Raw genomic sequence first — 27,205 nt, forward strand, 5'->3', positions numbered from 1 at the left:
GTGCATAGCAGTACCAGAAGAGTGGCAGAGTGACAGCCTTTATACAGGGTCTGTCTGATAACCTACTGATCTCTCTACACAGATGCATTTTACTTTATCCTACGCTCCTGAGAAGAGGGCGTGTCTAAATTCTTAGATTCCTTCAAATGCTCCTACTGAGGTGCCTTAATTCAGACTGAATAACGAGGGAGCGTCCGATGCTTCCTCAGCGCTGAAGGCAATCCCAGCATTCAGTGCGGCACAACTTTTCTCACAAAAAAACTACAAATATGGCGGACGAATGCAAAGCAACCAATGGAGTTCTTTTCTTTTTTATTCTATTTTATTGTAGTCAATTCGTCTTCCGCTGCTGGTGGATCCCTGATTGCAGTTGATGTGAGTCCTTACACAGTGTTTGAAGACCCCACCCACATAGTACGGTCATCCCGCCCTAGCAGAACAGTGTCTGCTGCAGGCACTGCCAATTATGCCACTAGATGGCGCCCAGCCGACCGGTGGCAACGCCGGGTTTCGAAAGGAGGAGTTCAGAATCTCGGCACTGGTGTGCTAGTGGAATATCCCGCTGCGCCACCTGGGCGCCAATGGAGTTCTTTTCAAATGTAAATAAAGGTGCACAAGTGTCATTTACGGCAAATTCAGGCTCGTCAGGGACAGTTTAACCGTTTTCGGTACACGAAGGGAGACGTTAGTTGGCGGGCTAGCGGGTTGTGGCGCCTCAGCACATTGGTTTGAATGGCCTGAGGCTAACTGTGTTAGCTTAGTAATCGCCATAATCTCTGTATAAGTAAAGCGTCTAAATAATCTGCCTCATGAGTTCAATGTTTTATTAGAATCCTCTCTACTGAGGCAGCTGATCAGGTAGGCAGTAGGCAGCTCACTAGGTTTTCAGACAGACCCACTCTGACCAGTGGTTTTGGAATGTAATGTCCACAAGTTCATGGCTGAGTGTCCACCTAAGAGTCCTGGCTTCACTTTCACCCAGATCCAGTATTTAATAAGGGCTCAGAATGAAGTGCTTTATAAATAAGCATAACGTTCTTAAAATAGAAAGCTGGAAGGAACAACATGCACACATTCTTCTGTTTATGGATATTTATAAAAGCTGAGGAGCAGATAAGGCCGTGATAACATTGACTTACCTTCACTGCTGATTTACGGCAGTTAAATACCATAAATACCTCAGTTATCAAGAGATAAAGCTTCAAAAGTAGCAAAGTCACAGACGCCAAACATTATGTAATAATTAGAGTGATTGATTTGACTGGATCTGATTTCAGATCTGTGTAGTGAACCAGAAACTGCTGGTCTCACAACTTTACATTTTGGCACTTAGCAGACGCTTTAATCCAAAGCGACTTACAGTACAGTGACAGTATGTTGTATAAGCCATTGAGGATTAAGGGTCTTGCTCAAGGGCCAAACAATGGCAAACTGGTAGCGGTGAGGCTTGAACCGGCGACCTTTGGATTGCTGGTCCAGTACCTTCACCACCAGGCTACAACTTTAACCACCCTGGTAACTTTTTTGCATCCTCATGTTACTGTCTGTGTGTAGTTTGTGTTCTCACTGTGGCACTGTGGACGTTTCTTACTATATCAAAATGAACATTAGCTAATGACAGATGAGTAAAAAATGTATGCTCTTTTCCATACAGCGCTCCAGACAGCTACCAGGCACACAGAACTGGATTACTTCTGTGCAGATGAAGGAGATATATTTTTATTTCCCAGATATTTCATCAAACTACACAATATTACACTTATCCAGAACAATTCTTGTTATTGACACTAGAAAATAGCACAGTGTGTCCAAAGTCCATCTTTTCTGAATGTATTTTAAACAAATTCCTAATATTTTACTTAGTTTATGGACAGGGACAGTTTGTTTGTTTATTAGGATTTTAACGTCATGTTTTACACTTTGGTTACATTCATGACAGAAATGGTAGTTACTCATTACACAAGATTCATCAGTTCACAAGTTTAATATCAAACACAGTCATGGACGATTTAGTGTCTCCAGTTCACCTCACTTGAACATCTTTGGACTGTGGGAGGAAACTGGAGCTCCCGGAAAAAACCCACGCAGATACGGGGAGAACATGCACAGAAAGGACCTGGACCCCACCTGGGGATCGAACCCAGGACCTTCTTGCTGTGAGGCGACAGTGCTACCCACTTAGCCACCGTGCCGCCCCGACAGGGACAGTAGTAACCTACTTGGTAGAGCTTGGCTCTGACCTGCAGTCACTGTTGGGTCCGCAAGCAAAAACCTTAAGTTTCTTGGCTCCAAAGGCGCCATACAATGGCTGACCCTTCATTCTGACCACAGTGTCCAAATATTTATTCATTAATTAGGATTTTAACGTCATGTTTTACAATGACAATTTTGTATCTCCAGTTGCACGTCTTTGGACTGTGGGAAGAAACTGGAGCTCCTGGAGGAAACCCATGCAGACACGGGGAGAACTAAGCCTAACCCTAACTCCACATCGAAAGGACCCAGACCGCCCAACCTGGGGATCGAACCCAGGACCTTCTTGCTGTGAGGTGACGGTGCTACCCACTGGGCCACGGTGCCACCTGTGTCCCAATAATCTGGCATATATATAGAAAAGGAATGTAATCAGACCATATACATAGGGCAAGCTGTAGCCTAGTGGTTTAGGTACTGGGCTAGTAATCAGAAGGTCGCTGGTTTGAGCCCCACCACTGCCAGGTTGCTGCTGTTGGGCCCTTGAGCAAGACTGTATGCAGTAACTGTAATGTACGTCGCTTTAGATAAAGGTGTTTGCTAAATGCCGTAAATGTAAATATTTATTATTTATACATTTAGGATGTTGCATTCAGTATTCGGCCACACACACTTCCCACTTCCTGAAAGCATCTCTTCACTCAGATTCTCATCTCTGATTAAAGATGTGTGAACGACTCGTTGGTTCCTCCAGATCGAGAGTTAAAGACCAAATTCGTCAATACAAACTGAGCAACAGCAACAGAGTAGAGCAAACCTCGTCTGCGCTGATGGATTACACCTCACAAATCCACCGTTCAGTTCCTCCTCAATCAACAAACACTTAAGAGTAACAACAGCGGCCCTCAACAAACCAGAGGAGGCCATGTTCCTCTTCCTTCCCTGTCACCGGTGAACGCTGAGCGTGACCGACACACTTATCAGCTAATAAACAGCAGCACCATGCCGAGACGGACAGGAAATAACCGGCGCAAACAATCGGACGAGCCGCTCGGAGAGAGCTTTAAGAGGCCGCTTTGCCCTTTTCAAAGCGAGACATTGATTACTTCCTCTCGTCCGACGGCCATGCCAATCAGTTTGAGCCTGGCGGTGATGATGTCACGATCGATACAGGGGCGCGAGTGTCCTCTGGGTCTGTTTTTTACCTATCAGGTGACACGAGGAGGCCCTGAGAGGAAGGACGTGCGTAATGATCGGCTTTCAGAAATAATCGCGGAGGAATTTTACACCTGGCGGATGAAATCTGACGATCAGTTCCAGTCATGGTAAATGAACATTTAATAAATCTAATATTACGTCTAAGCAGCCAAGTTAACGTTTTATCAATAAAAACGTTTAGTCAAAGCAGCCCATTCATGCCATTCATCAAATGGTTTTTCCGAAGCTCTCCCCCCGCTCGCTCGCTGCTTTTAAACCTCTCTGCTCCTGCTCACTCGAGTGTGTTTATGAGGGCAGAATGACCTTTGCCGAGGGCTTACAGATGGAGGAAAACAGAGAGTAGAACCAAAAGACATCTCCCGGGAGTTCATTAGAAGCAGCTAAATCACGGAAAACAGCCGACTGTTAGACAGATTCTCCGACGACGGCTCCAAATTGAAGGTAAGTAAGTATCTGCATGCAACAAAGCATCGAGATGTTCAGCCAAATAAGATTTCTACACCGGGGCAGACATGTCTATACAGCATGATGTCATATTCCTTATACATGATGACCAAAAGTATGTGGACACCCCTACGACTTACTGACCTCAGATGTTTAGCCAGAGCCATTGCTAACAGGCACAAAGAAGAAATTACAGTACTGTCAGTGTTTTGTGCAAAATCACTATACATCTGGCCGAGTCATGCGTCAAGCTTGTCTGGAGTACAATGATTGATAGATAGATAGATAGATAGATAGATGGATGGATGGATGGATGGATGGATGGATGGAGGGAGGGAGGGATGGTTGGGTGGTTGGATAAATAGATAGACGGTTAGATAGATGGATGGATGGATGGATAGATGGATGAATGGATAGATGGATGTATGGTTGGATAGATGGATGGATAGATGGATGGATGGATGGAGGGAGGGATGATTGGGTGGCTGGATAGATAGACAGTTAGATATATGGATGGATATATGGATGGATAGGTAGATGGATAGATGGATGGATAGATGGATGGATAGATGGATGGTTGGATAGATGGATAGATGGATGGTTGGGTGGATAGGTAGATAAATAGATGGATAAATGGATGGATGGATAGATAGAGGGATAGATAGATAGATGGTTGGATGAATGAATGAATAGATAGATAGATGGATGGATGGACGAACGGATGGATGGATAGATGGACAAACAGACAGACAGATAGATAGACAGACAGATGGATGGTTGGATGAATGGATAGATGGACGGATGGACAGACAGACAGACAGACGGATAGATAGATAGATAGATAGATAGATAGATAGACGGATGGATGGATGGATGGATGGATAGATGGACGGATGGACAGACAGACAGACAGATAGATGGATGGATGGATAAATAGATAGATAGATAGATAGATAGATAGATAGATAGATAGATTAGATTAGATTAGATTAGATGGATGGATGGATGGATGGTTGGATGGATGGATGGATGGATAGATAGATACTTCATTGATCCCAAAGGAAATTAAAGAGTTCTATATTTGCGAGGTCTAAGGTGTGCCATTGATGTTAAACGAGCTAATTAAATGAGGTAAACACATTAAAATAAAATATAGTGTTCTTTTGCGATTCTAATTACCACACTGGCTATTACTCAGTTTGACCACCAGGGTTAGCCGAATACACCTGACAAGCCAAAGCCCGACCTCCCAGGCCTAAAGTTTACACTGAGCTCCCACTGCAGTGATCTGGCACCTTATCAGTCCCAGCACAGCCCTCTGTTCTCGCCGGTGTGCTCCCACCACCTGATTAATGGGTATACTTCGGTGGCTGCTCATTTGCTGAGAATAAAGGGCAAGAAAAATACCACTGTAGCACACAACAGGCTTCCTCGTCCGGCCGAGCCCTTTATCAACGCAGCGGCAGCCGCTGGATGACCTTGCACGCTCAGCCATTATTAGATCAAAGCTGACAGACTAGCCGGCATTAATTCGAGCCTGTAATAAGGGCCATCAGCAGGGCCATGTCACGTTCAGCGGTGTCACCTTAGTGCTTCATTAAAAGCTTTTCCCTGGCAGCATTCATTACCGGCCTGCATTTCTGCAAAGATGAAACGTGAGAACATAAAGCAGCGTAACTGTAACAAATCTGCATGTTTTGGAGGTGACCCCGGGGCCCATCAACACCAGCTTATTTAATCATCATTAGAACGACGTCTTGGTGACATTACCGGCCTGCTGAACGATCACATCGGTGCACAGACAGCAAATTAGAAATGAAACCTGGAGATCACACGGCTTGTGAGGGTGGCCTCTGGGACGCCGAGCAAATCTTTAATTCTCTTTTATATTGATGTTTATTGGTTTGGGCTACAGGGAGCAATAACAATATCCTCCTCGCTTTCTGTCGCCCCTGCTATTTGAACCCACTTATTCTGGGCCCGCACCTTAGCTGACATTTATCAAGTTTGCCATTTTTTTTATGAGCAACACCCTAGAACATGCACTCGGCGTGCTCCTGACATTCATCACACGTTTCATACGGGGTTCACCGGGGGCTGCCGCTAACCCCACAGCTTCATATGAAAGGGCTGCGAGAGGCAAGCCCAGACAGCCATTCATCAGCCGTGCGAAAAGCGCCTCCAGGAGGGTCTTTGCTCTATAGCTCCGACTTAGCTGGAGCCTTTTTTCTCTGAACAGAAGGTAGAACCGGCAGTTCCGAGGCGAAAACGTGGAGGATTGTCTCGTAGCACTTTCCTCTGATGAGACTTTACAGGAGTAGCAATTGCTTGAGCGGCCTTATCAGCCCTGAGGGACTAATGCTATTAGCGTTTGTGTGATAAAGCCAGCGTGCTGGAACCAATACGCCAGGCTTTGGGGCTTTACTCCGGTTACATGTTGTGTAAAGTTGTATAAAGCAGAGCTGCACGACAGCCACGTTCAGCCACCCCGCCAACGCCGTGAGGTGGGATTCTGGATTCTGAGATTAAGCCTGGAGGCCTAAAGGAACGTACACACACTGGGAGGCTGTTTAAAGCTCTGATGCATCTCTGGTGGGGTTTCGATGTTGGGCAGCAGTCATCAGTTACATCTCAGTAAGTGAGGATGACACAATCCAGCTGAAATAACTGAAACTGCTTTTATGCAGCGTGAAATAAAATTAGATAAAGACATTATGTGCTGTATTCACGGCCCTCAGAACATCAATTTTATATTATTTTAATGCCATGAACCCTATAAACCGTTTTTAGTGAAAAACATGAACCCTATAAACTTTTAGAGGCCGCTTGTGAATAGCCAGTATTCACAATGAGGCATAAATATGCTGTTTGATCCCCAGGTCCCCAAACAGTACCAAAAATCACCTGTCCTGTTAGCTGCTGGAAAACTTGCTTTACTCTTTTCCCCATCGCATTTCCAGCAATTAACACAACAGTTGCCAAAGCACTTGTAATGCGTCTAAATAATCTGCCGTATGAGTTCAATGTCTTATTAGAATCCTCTCTACTGAGGCAGCTGATCAGGTAGGCAGTAGGCAGAAAGGCAGCTCACTAGGTTGTTTGAACGCACCCTATATCATCACTTGCATTTTATCACATTATTTTCTGTTATTTATATATAAAATATGTTGTGTATGTTGTTCTTTTTCCTCACTCAACATTTACTCGGTACTGTGTGCTTGTCATGTGGTCACATACCACTGGCCATTACAGTGCCGTCCTTCCCCTGAGTGAAGACCACAACTCTCTGCCTCTTCTTGTTGGTCTTGGGTAAGTTCTGGGCCTTTTTGGCGATCTCCTTGATGTCCTTCGTCTGCAAAAAGAACAAATTCTTGATTTTAGTGCACAGGTCTCATATCAAAGGACGATAAAGACATCCCAATAAAAAAGACTGCAGCATAATATCATACATGTTTGCAGTTTTGTTAAAATTAAATTGCCTTTTTTTAATGCATTTTCCTCCCGATTTAGCGCACTCATTTTGTCTTCCGCTGCTGAGAGATACCAGATTGCATCCGAGGAGAGCACGTCGCTGTCCACGCCTCTTTCGACATGTGCACAGCCCTCCTCTTCTCACCCCTGCATTCTGCACAGGCGTTTCTTCCGCCAATCAGGGTCCTTACACAGCGTTTAAAAAGACTCACCTACCCACACATAGTCCAGTCATCCCCCCCCAGCAGATACGGTGGCCATTTAGTATCTGCTGCAGGCACTGCCAACTATGCCCGCAAGATGGCGCCCAGCCGACCGATGGCAATGCCGAGTTTCAGAATCTCGGCGCTGGTGTGCTAGCGGAATATCCCGCTGTGCCACCTGGGTGCCTAAATTGGCTTTTAATAAGTTACTTGGAAAATAAGGTCCAATCTTCATCTGATTCATAATAATAATAATAATAAGATTAATAATAATAAGAAGTTAGATTTATATAGCGCCTTTCTCATACTCAGGGTCGCTTTACAGGAAAGCATTTTTAGCTGTTTACAGGTGGGAACTGATGAACATATTTAGAAAACAGGTATGTTTTAAGTTGAGTTTTAAGGGATGAAAGTGAGGAGCAGAGATGGAGAGATTGTGTTAAAGAGTTCCAAAGTTTAGGGTCCATGACACTGAAAGATCTACCCCCTGCCAAGACCAGTCTGAAAGTAGGGGAGGCAAGAAGGCCAGCATCAGTGGACCTGAGTATACTGGCAGGGCAGTAAACGTAAGTGTATAAAAGCTCAGCTAAATAAGGGGATTTATCTCCCAACCTACTCATTTCTAATTCCTGACTAAAACTACCCTGCTTGCACAACCTACAGTGTGGACAAGGAGAGCTCTAGACCATCTTGTGCCCCTTTCAACATGAATGATTACAAGGGGAACCCCCCTACAAAAATTTACCCAAACAAAGTGGCTTAAACATGTTAAAGTTGTCAAAAAAGATTCTATTCTTACATTTCAATGACTTAAATTCTACTAAAGGTGTGGCTATGAATAATTAATCACTTAATAAAACACATTAAAAGTATAATTATTATCCGCTCAGATGGCGCAGCGGTCAAAACACACACTAGCACACCGGAGCTGGGATCTCGAATACATCGTATCCAATCTCAGCTCTACCATCCGGCTGGGCTGAGCGGCCACATGAACAACGATTGGCCTGTTGTTCATATAGGGGTGGGGTATTAGTAAGCCAGATAGGATCTCCTCATTACTGATGCAGGGGCGGGGAAAGAGTGCGTTGATCAGGGTGTGTCTCTCCGTACACAGGGCTGATCCGCACTAGCACTCGCCTAGTGCAGGTGAAAAAATGCATACGGCTGTTGCCCGCGCGTGTCTGAGGGAGCGTGGGTTAGCTTCATTCTTCTCAAATCAGAGAGGGGGTCGGCATTAGTGGAGAGGAAGAATGAGGCAATCGGGCAATTGGACGCACTAAAAGGGAGAAAAAGGGGAGAAAATTCATAAACAATATATATATATATATATATATATATATATATATATATATACAGTGTATCACATAAGTGAGTACACCCCTCACATTTCTGCAAATATTTTATTATATCTTTTCATGGGACAACACTATAGAAATAAAACTTGGATATAACTTAGAGTAGTCAGTGTACAACTTGTATAGCAGTGTAGATTTACTGTCTTCTGAAAATAACTCAACACACAGCCATTAATGTCTAAATGGCTGGCAACATAAGTGAGTACACCCCACAGTGAACATGTCCAAATTGTGCCCAAAGTGTCAATATTTTGTGTGACCACCATTATTATCCAGCACTGCCTTAACCCTCCTGGGCATGGAATTCACCAGAGCTGCACAGGTTGCTACTGGAATCCTCTTCCACTCCTCCATGATGACATCACGGAGCTGGTGGATGTTAGACACCTTGAACTCCTCCACCTTCCACTTGAGGATGCGCCACAGGTGCTCAATTGGGTTTAGTCCATCACCTTTACCTTCAGCTTCCTCAGCAAGGCAGTTGTCATCTTGGAGGTTGTGTTTGGGGTCGTTATCCTGTTGGAAAACTGCCATGAGGCCCAGTTTTCGAAGGGAGGGGATCATGCTCTGTTTCAGAATGTCACAGTACATGTTGGAATTCATGTTTCCCTCAATGAACTGCAGCTCCCCAGTGCCAGCAACACTCATGCAGCCCAAGACCATGATGCTACCACCACCATGCTTGACTGTAGGCAAGATACAGTTGTCTTGGTACTTCTCACCAGGGCGCCGCCACACATGCTGGACACCATCTGAGCCAAACAAGTTTATCTTGGTCTCGTCAGACCACAGGGCATTCCAGTAATCCATGTTCTTGGATTGCTTGTCTTCAGCAAACTGTTTGCGGGCTTTCTTGTGCGTCAGCTTCCTTCTGGGATGACGACCATGCAGACCGAGTTGATGCAGTGTGCGGCGTATGGTCTGAGCACTGACAGGCTGACCTCCCACGTCTTCAACCTCTGCAGCAATGCTGGCAGCACTCATGTGTCTATTTTTTAAAGCCAACCTCTGGATATGACGCCGAACACGTGGACTCAACTTCTTTGGTCAACCCTGGCGAAGCCTGTTCCGAGTGGAACCTGTCCTGGAAAACCGCTGTATGACCTTGGCCACCATGCTGTAGCTCAGTTTCAGGGTGTTAGAAATCTTCTTATAGCCCAGGCCATCTTTGTGGAGAGCAACAATTCTATTTCTCACATCCTCAGAGAGTTCTTTGCCATGAGGTGCCATGTTGAATATCCAGTGGCCAGTATGAGAGAATTGTACCCAAAACACCAAATTTAACAGCCCTGCTCCCCATTTACACCTGGGACCTTGACACATGACACCAGGGAGGGACAACGACACATTTGGGCACAATTTGGACATGTTCACTGTGGGGTGTACTCACTTATGTTGCCAGCTATTTAGACATAAATGGCTGTGTGTTAAGTTATTTTCAGAAGACAGTAAATCTACACTGCTATACAAGTTGTACACTGACTACTCTAAGTTATATCCAAGTTTCATGTCTATAGTGTTGTCCCATGAAAAGATATAATGAAATATTTGCAGAAATGTGAGGGGTGTACTCACTTTTGTGATACACTGTATATATATAAGTATATTTACTGAGGTGCTATGAATATAGACGTAATGTGGTTTTCTGTTATTATAACAGAGGGAGAACATGCAAACTCCACACAAAAAGGACCCGGACCACCCCACCTGGGGATCGAACCTGGGGACCTTCTTGCTGTGAGGTGACAGTGCTACCCACTTAGCCATCTCATGTAATTAATGACATTGAATGAATTATAGCAGGGGGTGGCACAGTGTGTAACGCTTCGGCCTCACAGCAAGAAAGGCCTGGGATCGATTCCTCGGCTGTGTGGAGTTTGCATGTTCTTCCCGTGCCTGCGTGGGTGTTCTCCAGGTGCAGTCAGGTGTGTGTGTGTGTGTGTGTTTGCCCTGTGATGGCCTGGTGACCTGTTCTGAGTGTTTCTTGCCATTCACCCAATGAATCGGACCCATTGTGACCCTGACCATTTACATTTACATCATCGGCATTTAGCAGAGGCTTTTATCCAAAGCGACTTACATTACTGTGACAGTATACAATCTAAGCAATTGAGGGTTGAGGGCCCTGCTCAAGGGCCCAACAGTGGCAACCTGGCAGTGGAGAGGCTTGAACCGGCAGCCTTCTGATTACTGGTCCAGTACCTTAACCACTAAGCTATAACTGCCCTCGGTAAAGCGGTGGTAAAACAAACAACGAATGAATTAATTATTGCATGATAGACTTAAACTTTGGAGAGTTTAGTGTGTTTCAGGAACCTCTTTCATAATCAACAGAGAAGGAGGACGGGGGGATAAGTGGACTTTGAAAAGGTCTGTGTGTGTGTGTGTGTTAGAGATACATTTAGGGAGCTGGGTGAGATCATCTGCATTTCCTAATCCTCACATCTCCCAGCTGGCACTGGACAGAAGGAGTGTAGGGGGGTGGGGTGCCGAGTGGGGTCTAGTGCAGGGAGGTGAGGGTGTTGTGAGCTGTGAGGTTCTAATCCCCCCTCTCTCACATCTACATGCACCCCAAACCTACCCCCCACCCCTTCACACACCTTCACACAAAGCCCCAGTCAGAGAGGCTGAAGCGGTGTGCGGCCCTGCCAAAGCACCGAGTCTGTCACATGTCCACTCGCGTCCGTGCCAGGAGCAGAAAGCAGAAGCTGCTCGGCGGCGGCGGCAGCCGGCGGGCCCTGACAGCGCCGTTAAACGGAGGCGTGTGTGCAGTTTCCCAGGCAGGACCAGCTGCTTCCACACCTCTCCAGCCCCCTCTTGCACCTACCAAAAAACACTCTAGCGCTCACGGAGAAGCCCGGCCAAGCTTAATTAGCATGCTAAAGACCAGACTTAATCAACCTACTGCGGCGCTTCCAAATTCATCCGAGCTCACGCTGGATAATGTCCCTACATAAACACATTACGGTTATTGGATTCGGTATGGGTCCACCATGGGCGTAGTTTAGATTTCAGTCCTAAGTGTTCAGGTCTGATTATGCTCAGATACATTATCATGGATGGTTTAACAGTGGCTCAGAGGTTTAGGTACTGGGCTATTGATCAGAAGGATAAGGGTACAAGCCCTGCTGCTATTGGGTCCTTAAGCAAGGCCCTTAAGTTTCAGGTACTTTGTTGTACACATCACATATGCCTATGCTATGTACAATAAATTCCACTGCCATTGTTTATATATTATACACGACCTTCGCAAGTGCAATAACGTCTAACAGTGACTGTACACACATTTCTACATATTGCAGCTGTAGCCTAGCGGTTAAGGTACTAGACTAAGAATCTGAAGGTTGCCGATTCAAGCCCCACCTCTGCCAGGTTGTCACTGTTGGGCCCTTGAGCAAGACCCTTAACCCTCAGTTGCTTAGATTGTGTACTGTCACAACTATAAGCTTTGGATAAAAGAGCCTGCTAAATGCCGAAAATATAAATGTACATGCTCCTGGCTCCTCCTCGACTTGGATCGGACCACACAGGCCAGCCTTCGCTCACCTGCATCAATGAGCCTTGGCCACCCATGACCCTGTCGCCGGTTTACCACTCTTCATTCCTTTGAACACTTTTGATAGATACTGACCACTGCAGACTGGGAACACCCCACAAGAGCTGCAGTTTTGGAGATGCTCTGACCCAGTCGTCTAGCCATCACAATTTGGCCCTCGTCAAACTCACTCAAATCAATAGGGTAGTTGTAGCCTAGTGGCTAAGGTACTGGGGTCCAGTAATCAGAAGGTTGCCAGTTCAAGCCTCACCTCTGCCAGGATGTCACTGTTGGGCCCTTGAGCAAGGCCCTTAACCCGCAATTGCTTAGATTGTATACTGTCACAATACTGTAAGTCACTTTGGATAAAAGCATCTGCTAAATGCTGAAAATGTAAATGTAAAACCTCACACTCGTCAATTTTTTCTGCTTCTAACATCAACTTTGAGGATAAAATGTTCACTTAGTGTTTAATATATCCCCCCCACTAACGGGTGCCGTGATGAAGAGATAATCAGTGTTATTCACTTCGCCTGTCAGTGGTCATAATGTTATGCCTGGTCGGTGTATACTGCTGGCTGATTAGTATATAACGGTGACCTATATTGGATTACACAGTTTTTCATAAATAATATAAATCTCTCGTCAATTAAAAATACCTGAAAACATTTTACCTGCAGTGTAATGGTGGTAATGAAGTGTAAAACCCTTTTAAAAGCAGATTTTGATGACCCCCGTGTGCTCGGTGAGAAACAGACCTACATGGCCCACCCTTCGTCTATCCGACTACCATTTAATACTTTAATTTTGCTGGCACATTAGCCGAGGTCAGCAACAAAAGAAAAAGGGTTTTAATGAGGACAAATTCAACGTAAATGATTTAATAAACTGTCAAACGTCGGCCCGGGTGTAAGTAACAATCTGCATTAATTGAAACAGCGCTAAAAGATTTTCCTCAGTGTAAAGTGTCTTCATAAATATGGATGTAATCATTAACAGAGGCAGCTTTGGGGAAGGTTAACACTGTGTTCCTATTAGGACCGGCGCTGGCGTACTGAGCAGATTTAAAACCCAGCAGATAATCATAACCTCTGCAGAAACACTCCAGACAGAACTGGCCTACGGCAGGACCCGGCTGCAGACGGGATTTAATTTGGTTTTGGGAGGGTTATCAGTTCCACGGGCTCTATAAAAACCTTCTAATTTTACCGTATCAGCTGACTGGACACAACAAATGAGTCTGTGGCTGCGCGGCCGCAGGGTCAGCTGACAGGACCAGCACAAGCTGCACAGGTACAATCTAAAAATGATTTTATTTATTAATGAGGATTTTAATGTCATGTTTAACACTTTGGTTACATTCATGACAGGAACGGTAGTTACTGGTTACACAAGATTCATCAGTTCAAGTTTTAATATTAAACAGACGCAAGTTCCTCTGACCTGTTATCACTAACTGTTACTAATTTTTCTTTATACATTTTCTCCCCTTTTAGAGCGTCCAATTGCATCATGCCTTCTCTCCACCAATGCCGATCCCCGCTCTGATTGAGGAGAACAAAGCTAACCCATGCCCCCTGTGACATGTGGGCAGCAGCCGTATGCATCTTATCACCTACACTTTGACGAGTGCAGTGCAGCTCAGCGTTGTGTACGGAGAGACACACCCTGACAGCACTCTTTTCTCATCTCTGTGCAGGCGCCATCAATCAGCCAGGAGAGGTCGTAACTGCATTAGTCATGAGAGAGAGACCCCATCCGGCTTAGTCCCGTCCATCTGAACAACAGGCCAATCATTGTTCATGTGGCCGCTCAGCCTTAGCCGGCAGGCAGAGCTGAGATTCGATACGATGTATTCGAGATCCAGCTCTGGTTCCAGCGTGTTTTTACCGCTGCGTCACCTGAGCGGCCCACTAACTGTTACTATTAATTCCTTTTTAAACAGATAACAGGTTAAATTAATAAGCTGAGGATTTCTCACTCTGTCTGTTCAAACCAAAGGTTTTTGACCTTGCCCTACACAGTCTGGATTTCTTTGGTTTCCCTGAATCTATTCACAATATTATGTACGGTAGAGGGTAAAAGATCGGTTCAGACGAAAGTTCCCCTGACCTGCTATCACTGATTGTTACTATTGATTATAAAACCTTATTAAACAGTTATGGTTTATGGTGTCTTATTTCCCCAAGCATAATGTCTGGGGCAGTTGTAGCCTAGTGGGTAAGGTACTGGACTAGTAATCAAAAGGTCGCTGGTTCAAGACCCACCACTGCCAAGTTGCCACTGTTGGGCCCTTGAGCAAGGCCCTTAACCCTCAGTTGCTTAGACAATACACTGTCACAGTACTGTAAGTCGCTTTGGATAAAAGCATCTGCTAAATACTGAAAATGTAAATGTATGCCCCCCCAAAGGCCCATCTTTTCTTGTGTCGTTCTAGTGGATCAGGTCTGTGATGCGTCTTGATGGGTTAATAAAAATGTCCCAACTTCTCCAGAATTGTGGTATGTACGAGTTATCAAGGACCATGTACTCATAAATGTACTTATTTACCAGTACATGAAAAACATCCAAACCAAAACCACACTAAGGGTAAACAAATGTGCCTCATTAGAGCAAATTCCAGCACAACATTTAACAATGAGCGTTATGGTGTAAATGCTGCGTGATATGAACCTCAAACCCCACGACCAGGATCTGACACCAAACAGCGTGTGCTACGTTGCCACCTTGGCTGCTGGTGCAGATGGTACGACCATATTTCCCATTTGAGCTTCTAGTACGGTTCCTCATCACCAACACGTTACGTGTGAATGACGGGTGCGGGCGAGCTGTAGCAGTCGTGCAGTCAGCCGTAGCTCGCGGCGCGTGGAGGTTGCGTGTGTAAATTGGGAAGCTTTCTGAAAGTGATAGGCCACACGTGCTAAAAGTGTCGAAGCAGCTGTTCTAGGCTGCAGCGTTCACCACCGAGTTCCAAACTACCCTTGTAAGCATAGTTGGCACAATAACCCAATGTTTTTAAGAGATTCATATATAAGGTTTCCATTTCAAGCTGAAAATAATACCACTTTATGCTCTGTGGCTCATTATCCATAGTCGTGTTTTAAAGAATCTAGTGAAAGCTTCAGTAGAGTAAAGGCTGTTAAAACAGTGTGATATTTAAGTGATATTAAGGTGTCCACATACTTTAATGTAGTGCAGATGAAAGTTTCTCAGACCTGATATCACTCATTGTTATTATTGATTCCTTATTAATCAGTTGAACAGTTTAAATTAATATATTTTGTTTATGCATTTTCTCCCTTCTCTCTTTTTTTAGCGCGTCCAATTGCCCGATTGAGTCACGCTTCCTCTCCACCAATGCTGATCCCCGCTCTGATTGAGGAGAACGAAGCTAACCCACGCCCCCTATGACATGTGGGCAGCAGCTGTATGCATCTTATCACCTACACTTTGACGAGTGCAGTGCAGCTCAGCGTTGTGTACAGAGAGACACACCCTGAGAGCACTATTTTCTCATCTCTGTGCAGGCGCCATCAATCAGCCAGCAGAGGTCGTAACTGCATCAGTCATGAGAGAGAGACCCCATCCGGCTTAGTCCCGGCCATTTCTGAACAACAGGCCAATCGTCGTTCATGTGGCTGCTCAGCCCAGCCGGCAGGCAGAGCTGAGATTAAATATGATGTCTTTGAGATCCCAGCTCTGGTTTCAGCGTGTGTTTTGACCGCTGCGACACCTTAGCGGCCTTGCTTTGTATTTTTAAATGTATTATTTTGCTAGATTTAATAGCTTAGGTGTTGTACTTTTTATATAATTACCTCAATCAAGCATAAGTGCTTAAGTGTAGTTTGTTTTACAATTTGTATAATTTACTTTATTTAGGCATCTACAGGCCTCCAAGCCAAAGGTTTCTGATCTTGCTCTACACAGTCTGAAATTCCCCAGATTTCTTGATTTTGTTCACAATATTATGTTGATGCATGCTCAATAATACAGGTACACAAATCCACAAAGTTGAATCAGTTCATCTGGACACAAGTTTGTTGTAGAGATACGTTTCATCACTCAATCCGAATGACTTCTTCAGTCTGAGCTGGTGTGGAATATTATGTACAGTAGACGGTGAAACACTGGTCCAGACAAAGGTTCCTCTTTTGATAGCTTATAAAAGTTATGGTTCACCATGCTTTGTTAAATGGACTAGGATTAAATATTGATGAAACAATACAGTTGTGTTCAGGGAGCCACGCTGTATTTTAGTGTTCCAGTTGGAAAAGTGAAGCACTGGGGTCTTCTTTCCCCGAGCATAATGTCTGTATTCCCCCAGCATATCCTTTCTTTTCTCCTGCCGTTCTAGCGGATCAGGTCTGTGATGCGTCTTGATGGGTTAATTACGAGAGGAGCTCTGACAGCTGATATTCAGATCAAAGTGAACAGACGTTGGAGCTTTTTCCAGTCCCTCAGGCGTATGCCGTGCTTTTACACCGGCACGTAGCTGTCTAAAGACGAGCCTCGGAGAGCCAGGCGGGGAGGCAAATACAAACAGTCCCCCCACCTTCCCGCTTTCAAACACTCCACACCTAACAGTCCGCCTCCTTTTTTAATAGGTTCAGTTCTCCTCCCAAATTAATTGAGGATTTAAGAAGGGAAGGATGAAAAAGGGAGGTGCAGAGGTGTTCCAGGTCTGCTAATGAGAGTCACGTTCTCTTACACTGTAACCAGAATTAAAATGGCGAGCAGGGTCGACGCCGATTGTGTTCGCAGATGTCGGTGAGCGAGAAGGAAATGAGAGATAGATGGATGAATACGTTTAAAAGTGGTGGTGGGAGGGGGGCTCGGTGAGGGATGCCTTTATCCTCCGGCTCAGGCTCGGCGGATTCCTGCCGAAACATCTGCTTTTCAGCGCGCGTTTGTCTCGGCCTGAATACATTTAACAGAGCTCTCAGCTTTTACAAGCTCTGCGAGTGGTTGTGTTCAAATCCCTCATTCTGGCTCTCACGCAGACTCCCCTGTGTGTGTAATGAAACACCCCCTGTCTTTTCTCTCTCTTCAGGAAAGAGCTGTTTTACACCAGGAGTCGCGTTTCTGACTCGCATTGTGTGGATGGGACATGAAAAGGGAGTGAAACATAGAACGAGAAATCCTAGCCGTGTACGTTTGATCTATGCCCTTCATGCTGAAAGGTGGCGGTTTAGAGACCCGGCCTGTGAAAGTTCCCTATACGGCGGTACCTTGAAACTCGACAGTTGGTTGTGGGAGCGGCGTTGAGTTTAAAAGAGGTTGAGTTTTAAGGTATTTTTTCCCATAAGGATGTATGAGGAACCTGTTAATGCGTTCCATGGTCCTGTGGAGGTGCATATATTTTAGGCTAATGTAAGGGGACTGCTGCGTCCCCTGAGCGTCCTCTAGATGAATTTTAAATGTCACTCTATGTCCATTTTAGGGAAAGGTCTTTAATACATTAAATACGACGACTCGTTTAAATATTCTTATTTTAATTCCCAGTTGGGCGGCTCGGTGGCCTCACAGCAAGAAGGTCCTGGGTTCGATTCCCAGGTGGATCAATCCAGGTCCTTTCTGTGTGGAGTTTGCATGTTCTCCCCGTGTCTGTGTGAAACTCCAGTTTCCACAGAATGTGATGTCACGCCCCCGGACATGATGTCACAGTGCGGAACATGATGTCACACCGCAGGGCATAATGTCGAACCGCAGGACGTGACTTCACACCACAGGACATGACATCACACCAAGGACATGATGTCACACCACAGGACGTTATATCACACCACAGGACATGATGCCACACCGCAGGACGTGATGTCACACTGAGGACTTGATGTCACACCACAGGACGTGATGTCACACTGAGGACTTGATGTCACACCACAGGACGTGATGTCACACTGAGGACGTGATGTCACACCACAGGAAGTGATGTCGCACTGAGGACATGATGTCACACCAAAGGATATGATGTCACACCATAGGCCATGATGTCACACCTCTGGAAATGACGTCACACCAAGGACATGACGTCACACCACAAGATATGAAGTCACACCACAACACATGATGTCACACCACAGAATGTGATGTCACACCACTGGACATGATGTCACAGCAAGAAACATGATTTTACAGCACAGGACATGATGTCACAACACAGGACATGACGTCACACCACAGCAAAAACGTGTAAGTGAGGTGAACCGGAGACACTAAATTGTCCATGACTGATATTAAAGACTCACTATTTCTCATATAAATCAAATTACTTACTGTTTCATGACTCAAAGTTTTCCTCTATTTTCACATTATGGGATTAATGCAAATTTCTTAATCAGATTTCATGCTGATTATTCTGTACCTCAATTCAGGCTTTTTTAAAATGTATTTTTCTTCGGCTGTGCATAATTTTATGACACACGGTCACTCCGATCTGAACCGCCTATATTTATATTCATATTTACAATCCACGCAGCCTTGGCCTGACTGTCTGACGCACATTAGCATATTCAGTTGTCTACTTCTGCCTACTCAATATCTTTTTTTATATTCGGTAGATCAAGGATATCGCCAGACAAACTTCTGCCAACACAAACACTCGGACTGGCCTAATTACGCTTATCTGTCTCCGTAACGCCCCCCCCCCCACGTCCTTCAGTGCTTTTCGTCAGTTAATAAAAAGGGCTGTGGTCAGTGATAATCATCTCCTTTAATAACCATGAAAGAACCAATAGTAATAAAAAAAGGGGGGGGGGATAGCCACCCTTATTAGGGAGGTCCAATTCTGTATCCATATTAAGCTAATAAAAAGCACTGTAATCTGTTGGAGGAACAGCAGCCAAGTGAACATTCAATTAGCCTGGGGCGGATTCAACATCCAACGCTATTTAAGCATAACAGATGAGGATCAGATCACAGTGCCCGCCCGCTCTAATGATGGTTCAATACGGGAGAAAAATAACACACTCTTATCTACCTTCTTGAGATGTAAATTGATTTATTAACAAGCCTCCATCGCTGAGCAACAGGGATTTCATCCGAGCCGAGCAGATCTGTTTGATTTGCACTTGTTTAGAGCCGCTGATTTCATACACATCTCTCACAATTGACCTGAACACGCTGGAGGACGGTGAAAAGACCTCTGGGAAATGTATCATAAATGCGTATTCGCTACGCCGCTGTTGCGAAGAAAAAGTGTGAATAAACGCACTTTATCAGGGTGGCCGACAGCACTGGTACGCATGTGTAAAAAAAACAAAAAAAAACTCAACTTTACCAGGACGTACAGCCATAATTAAATATATACACCGATCAGCCATAACATTAAAACCACCTGTCTATTTTATCAGCTCCACATATAGAAGCACTTTGTAGTTCTACAATTACTGACTGTAGTCCATCTGTTTCTCTACATACTTTTTTAACCTGCTTTCAGGACCACTACAGAGCAGGTATTATTTAGGTGGTGGATCATTCTCAGCACTGCAGTGACACTGACATGGTGGTGGTGTGTTAGTGTGTGTTGTGCTGGTATGAGTGGATCAGACACAGCAGCGCTGCTGGAGTTTTTAAACACCGTGTCCACTCACTGTCCACTCTATTAGACGCTCCTACCTAGTTGGTCCACCTTGTAGATGTAAAGTCAGAGACGATCGCTCATCTATTGCCTGCAGGGTGCTGTTGGCTGGATATCTTTGGTTGGTGGACTATTCTCAGTCCAGCAGTGACATTGAGGTGTTTAAAAACTCCAGCAGTGCTGCTGTGTCTGATCCACTCATACCAGCACAACACACACTAACACACCACCACCATGTCAGTGTCACTGCAGTGTTGAGAATGATCCACCACCTAAATAATACCTGCTCTGTGGTGGTCCTGTGGGGGTCCTGACCATTGAAGAACAGCATGAAAGGGGGCTAACAAAGCATGCAGAGAAACAGATGGACTACAGTCAGTAATTGTAGAACTACAAAGTGCTTCTATATGGTAAGTGGAGCTGATAAAATGGACAGTGAGTGTAGAAACGAGGAGGTGGTTTTAATGTTATGGCTGATCGGTGTATGTGCTGTGTGCATAAGCAGGGGGAATTCAAGCACATAAAGTCAATCTGGTGGTGTCAGTGTGAGTGCTGCTTAACCGTTTGCCTGACTAGCTGATGTGGAAAGGCAGCCGATGTGTGGAGGTCCCTCAGGGTGCCAGAATACAGTTCTCCAAAGAAATGAACATTCAGGGGAATCAACCCGAACACGCTCGTGTTTCACTTTTATCCAAATCAGCTCCGTTTTCATGATCTGTTAACAATCGAGTTAATAGGGCGACTATTTACTCCAGCAAAGTGAGCAATCATTTTAATATTTACTTCAACATTCATTTATTCGGTCATTCACTGTCTGTTTTACCACCATTTATCCTGATCAGGATCCTGATCACCCTATTATTAATGACAGGATGGTCTGATGTCCATGATTCTAGCACTTTAAGCCATGATTGTGAGTCTGTGCGTATTAAGACTTCATACATGTGTTGAAGTGCACTCTACAGGGAGACTGGCTGCGTCCCAAACCTAATACTTCTGTACAGAATAAACCAGCTAGCACCATAATGATTGGCAGAATGGTTAGAAAAAAAGGTTAGAAAAATGTTTTTGGTTAATTAACTCGATTTCACACAAAAAATACGATGAAAAACAAACCTAGACTGAAGTAAAAGCAGTGATTGACACCCTTGAATTTAGTACTTTGTGCAAAACCCTTTTTTCCAATGTAATACCACTGAGTCTTCTGCTAGAATGCTTAACGGGACGAGATAATACAGAGGAAAATATCAGAATCTCTTCTGATCCTCCAGACTCCTGGGTCATCCTCCTTTTCAGCTTATCACACTGGTTGATGGTGTTTGACTCAGGACTGGACTGACCAGGGCAGAATCTTGATTTTCTGGTTAATAAAACATTAAACACATTTGGGCTCGTGCTCTGATGGTCATGGTCTCGCTTGGAGATCAAACCACGATACAGTTTTAGCTCCATGGCAAACACAGCCAGATTTTTATACAAATCTCCTGGTACTTTAAGGAATCCACAATGAGACGAAGCCTCACGAGTTTACCGGGACCTTGGAACCTTGACCATACGTATCTTTAAGGATTAGGTTCTTTCTGTATAAGCGTCCAACGGAACCAAGTCCAATTAGTGTGTAATGAATCCAGGCGCTGTTCAGCTTTTATTTGTGTATTCTTTTTTATATTTATTTTATTATATTATGTTTATGCATTTTCTCCCTTTTTCTCCCTTTTAGCGCGTCCAATTGCCCGATTGCGTCATGATACCTCTCCACCAATGCCGATCCCTGCTCTGATTGAGGAGAACGAAGCTAACCCACGCCCCCTCCGACACGTGGGCAGCCGCCGTATGCATCTCATCACCTACACTTTGACGAGTGTAATGCGGATCAGCACTGTGTACGGACAGACACACCCTGAGAGCACTCTCTTCCCGTCTCTGCACAGGCGCCATCAATCAGCCAGCAGAGTACATAATTGCATTAGTTATGAGAGAGACCCTATCCGGCTTAGTCCCACCCATATCTGAACAACAGGCCAATCGTTGTTCATGTGGCCGCTCAGCCTTAGCCGGCAGGCAGAGCTGAGATTCAATACGATGTATTCGAGATCCCAGCTCTGGTTCCAGCGTGTGTTTTAACCGCTGCGCCACCTGAGCGGCCCTTATTTGTGTATTATTTACTCCTTCTAAAATGTAACTGAATGATATAAAGAGTTTAATTATTATATCATGACTTATTATCCATCTTCACCAAGGGTGCCAATAATTGTACTGTAGAACTGTAGCATGCTGAATAAGATGCAGCTTGTGTTGCACACTACTTACTTCCCTCCTTCTAAAATAAATAATAATAATTGTTAATAATAACTCATGATTTTTATGATTATTACAATTAAAAATGCATAAAATGCATTAGGGACTTGTGGACCTGGATTTGCATCCTGCCTCCCATCAATACCTGTAAGGAGTGTCTGTAGAGCTTTCTCGAGAAAGAAATGTGAGTAAGTTAATTGGTGACTGGCATGCATGGTTTATAATAGTACAATAACAGACAGGGTTAACACAGGGTACTTGGGTAGTAAGAGTGCCTCACAGCATCAGGGTCCTGAACGTCTGAGCTCAATCCTCACTTATGCACTGTGCAGAGTTTGGAATGTTCTCTTTATGTCCGTGTAGGTTTCCCCCGGGTACTCTGGTTTCTGTAGTGAGTCAGTGAGTAAATAGAAGTAGGTGTGTTAGTGATGCAATGTGATTGACCGGCACCATGTCCAGGATGTATTCCTGCAACACAAAGTGCCTCCATGTAGGTCATGGTCCCAGTGGAACCCTAAACCCGCTACCATTCAACTAATAAAGACTGTGATTAAAACAAAGCCAGTGGGATGCCAAACGCTGCCAGTCTGGCCACCAGGTTCAAATGTTAGTTTTGATTAAAATGAGCTGTATGTCTACGGGGCAGGTGTAGCCTAGTGGTTAACCCTTTGATGCACAACCTGGGTCAAAAGTGACCCAACTGAGTTTTTATTTTCTATATCTTTGCAATAAATTAATTTCGTCATTCAAGCTTCCATGAATTTTTCAATTAACTTGTTTTTGATCATCACAAATCCTTATTTCAGTTTTATATTTTTAGCTTTTTTAATAAAAATCATTTTTGTATCACTACCCTTCTAATGCACAACATGGGTCAAAAATGACCCTTATGTATTTACTATGGAATTTGACAGAAACTACTGACATTTGTAAATGTTTGTAGTCAAAAACATATTTACTGATCTTTTGAAAGACAACCAAAGATTAGGCTCTTGAATCTTGAATATGTCCAATACTATTTGCTTGCTAGCTGTTTACATATTCTTGTATAGATAGCTTTTATTAGCTAAGACAGCAAATACATGAATAACTGACAAATGTGCATATGAAAATATTCTTGAATGGATGAATATGGGTCATTTTTGACCCATGTTGTGCATTAGAAGGGGTTTGCTTAGCTTGTGCATCAAAGGGTTAAGGTACTAGACTAGTAATTAAAAAGTCGCTGGTTCAAGCCCCACTGCTGTAAAGTTGCCACTGTTGGGCCCTTGAGCAAGGCCCTTAACGCTCAATCGCTTAAATAATATACTGTCACACTACTGTAAGTCACTAAATGCAGTAAATGTAAATATTTTCGCGTGGCATCTACACAAGTGGGGCCGTTTATATATTTACTGTGCGCAGAGTCTTCACCCCTCCTTCATTGTGTTCCCGCTCCAGCTCGCCAGCCTATCCTCCTCTCCGTTTCTCTCCCTGTCTTTCTCTTTCCGTCTCTCCCGCCCTCACCCTCTTCTCCCTCTCTCTCTCTCTCCCTCTCTAACAGACTCCGCTCTGCATTCCAGTCACGTCCGTCGCACCTTGAGTGATCCTAGTAAAGACAATTATTCATACCGAGAAGAAACACATTCGAGCAGATAGCTCTCCGCCAGAAAAAGGATAAGCCGCTTCAATTATTTAAGCATATCTTTCTTAAACTCACATTTACTTTCCAGATGAATTTACACGGACGGGGCCAGGACACCCCCCTGAGAGGGGAGTCAGTTTTACATTTGCATTATCTGGTCAGTCTATTAGAGCTTATTATTCTGACATGTTGTGTGTTAACACGGATGATCGGTGTGTTTACATATTCCGTGGCTCGGGAGGAGGAGATCCGGTATTTATGAGGGGATATGGAGACAAGGGGGGACGGAGGGTTAATGGGGCGGCGCTGAGCAGCGAATCCTCACGTAGCCTAATAAAGCTAACAAGGTGGGCCCTTTAACAAAGCCACCTGCCAACTGCAGCCTGCGATCTGCCCGCGCTCAGTCTGCCCCTCAGGATGTCTCTTTTTCTCCTCCCAGAGGCATTCTCAAAATTCAATAAATAACATCTGTAGGCGATGTTGGGTGCAGGCCTAGGAGGAATGCGTCAGAAAAAGTGTGTGTGTGTGTGTGTGCGAGAGAGAGAGGAAAGTGTGTGTGTGTGTGTGTGTGTGTGTGTGTGTGGTGTTAGCAGTCGAGAATGTGTGCGCGAGTGTAAGGGAACAGAGCAGAGAATGTGTGTGTGTGTGTGTGTGTGTGTGTGCGTGCGCGAGTGTGGATGTGTGTGTGTGTGCGCCGCGAGAGCGCCAGCGCCGACTGAACAAAGAAACCATGACGACTGCCAGGTTGCTATGGCGACCACTGCGAGGGGGCCAAGGGAGTATAATAGCGCGTCAATCACTGTCCGAAAAAGAACTTCATTATCAGGCGAAAAATAATCCTTCAGGACGCGTTTAGCGCGCGCGGGACGACGGCCACTCACCTTGAAGCCCTGTTCCCGCGCAAACGTGCCGGCCTCCTGCAAAACAAAGCACACGCACGCACGCACGCACACACACACACACACACACACACACACACACACACAGAGAGAGAGAAACGCTTAATTATACACCAATGATAGCATTCCACTTAGCCCACACACACTATGGTATACGAAGCCTCGCTCGCACCGTCACAGCATCGCTTCAGTATTCATATTTTCCATAATAAAAGACACGCAGGATAAATGTGTATGCTTTTTTAATGCTTTACATAAGCAGTGGAACCTGAAGATCACACACAGATAATCTCGACTAGACCACTGCATGACCAGTTGCACCAACTTAAACTAATAGATCAGTTAATTCCTTCTGTAGCCGTTTCATTTCGGTCTGGTTCAAAGCGGGTCCAGTGCCTACCCGGAAATACTTGCCCCAGAACATCACAGGGCTACACACACACACACACTTTTTTAGGCAAGTCCGGCAAGGCAAGTTTATTTAAATAGCACCTTTCATACACAGAGAAAACAATATTTAAAAATATGGCAAGAGAATATAAAATAAAAAACATGATAACATTGTAACTGATTTAATAAATGAATTAGTAAATGAATACACTGTAAATCAGCATGTAGATGATGTCCCAGGATTCTACGCTAGTCATGCTGTTTTGGGAAGACTGTATTTGGGTTATGATAATTGATTTAACCTCATACCCATCTTCAGAGTACCTTCGTGAGACCCTATATTCTATAGATGAACTGTATTTGGATTATGATTGGGAATTGAACCTCATACCCAAAATACTTTTATAAGACTCTATATTCCCATGGTTAATCTGTATTTGTGCTATAATGGAGGATTTAACCCCATTCTTAAAGTACCTCAGTGAGACCCTATATTCTCATAGATAATGTGTATTTGGGTTATGATGGGGGATTAAACCCTATACCCAAAGTACCTTCATAAGACCCTGTATTCTAATGGATAACCTGTATTTGGATTATGATGGGGGATTGAACCTCATTGTAAAAATATCTTTATAAGACCCTAAATTCTCACAGATAGTTTGTATTTGGGTTATGATGCTGGATTGAACCCCATCACCAAAGAACCTTTGTGAGACCCTGTATTCTCATGGATAATCTGTATTTGGGTCATTAAATACAGGGTCTTATAAAGGTACTCTGAGGATGAGGTTCAATCCCCCATCATAACCCAAATACAGGTTTATCTGTGATAGGGTCTCACAAAGGTGATGGGGTTCAATCCCCCACCATAAACCAAATACGAATTATATAACAGAATAAAGTACCTTTGTGAGACCCTATATTCTCAAGGATATCCTGTATTTGGGTTATGATGGGGGATTTAACCGCATACCCATCTACAGAGTACCTTTATGAGACCCTATATTCTCATGGATAACCTGTATTTGGGTTATGATGGGGGATTGAATGGACTGAACCCTATCCTTGGGGTACCATAGTGAGACCCTTTATTCTCACAGATAACCTGTATTTGGATTATGACGAAGGATTTAACCTCATACCCATCTTCAGTGTACCCAAAATACCTTTGTGAGACCCTATATTCTCACAGATAACCTGTATTTGGGTTATGATGGAGGATTGAACGCCAATCCGCAAAGTATCTTTGTAAAAACCCTATATTCTAATGGATATCCTGTATTTGGGTTATGATTGGGGATTGAACCTCATACCAAAAGACCCTATTTTCTTACAGGTAATCTGTATTTGGATTATGATAATGGATTTAACCTCATACCCATCTTTAGAGTACCTTTGTAAGACCCTGTATTTCTATGGATAATCTGTATTTGAATTATGACGGGGGATTGAACCCCATCACCAAAGTACCTCAGTGAGAAGTGAGACCCCTATATTTTCAAAGATAATCTGTATCTGGGTTATGATGGGGGTTTGAACCTCATACCCAATCTGTATTTGGGTTATAATGGGGGATTGAACCCAGTCCTCAGAGTACCTTCGTGGGACCCTACATTCTCATGGATAACCTGTATGTTTAGAGTAGCCAATCCTACTGTGGGCATGTAGTTTGGGAGGTGGGAAAACACACTGCCTGTGGGAAGAACACCAGGTTAAAAAGAGAACATGACAATCTACGTGTTCACATACAGTGACCGGAGGTGAGGTTGGAATCTAGGTCTCCAGGTCCCTTCAGGTCCTTGGAGTTGTGTGGCTTTCACACTACCAACAAGCTTTAAAAAAATCCTAATCCACAACATCCCTAATCCAATTCAGTTTTTTGACCCTTGATCAAAACCTCTGTACTCAAATTTTGAGCATCTGCCCCGATCCGATATGTACGTTCCTCCAGACTATACAACATAGGATCTGGAGACCTGGGTTCTAGTCT

The 27,205-nt window shown here is 44.3% G+C and overlaps 1 protein-coding gene across 2 annotated transcripts in view; it reads right to left on the reverse strand.

Annotated features, from left to right (window-relative positions):
* Positions 1-27,205, reverse strand: part of adka (adenosine kinase a) — a 220,702-nt gene that overhangs the window by 18,776 nt on the left and 174,721 nt on the right. For both annotated transcript variants that reach the window (XM_062995561.1, XM_062995562.1), the window contains exons 8-9: positions 24,805-24,840; positions 7,093-7,207 (exon numbers count right to left, since the gene is read on the reverse strand). In XM_062995561.1, the coding sequence (XP_062851631.1) occupies positions 7,093-7,207; positions 24,805-24,840 (151 nt within the window). The remainder of the gene's footprint in view (positions 1-7,092; positions 7,208-24,804; positions 24,841-27,205) is intronic.

Source organism: Trichomycterus rosablanca, chromosome 5 (assembly GCF_030014385.1).
Source record: "Trichomycterus rosablanca isolate fTriRos1 chromosome 5, fTriRos1.hap1, whole genome shotgun sequence".
Lineage (NCBI taxonomy): Eukaryota > Metazoa > Chordata > Actinopteri > Siluriformes > Trichomycteridae > Trichomycterus > Trichomycterus rosablanca.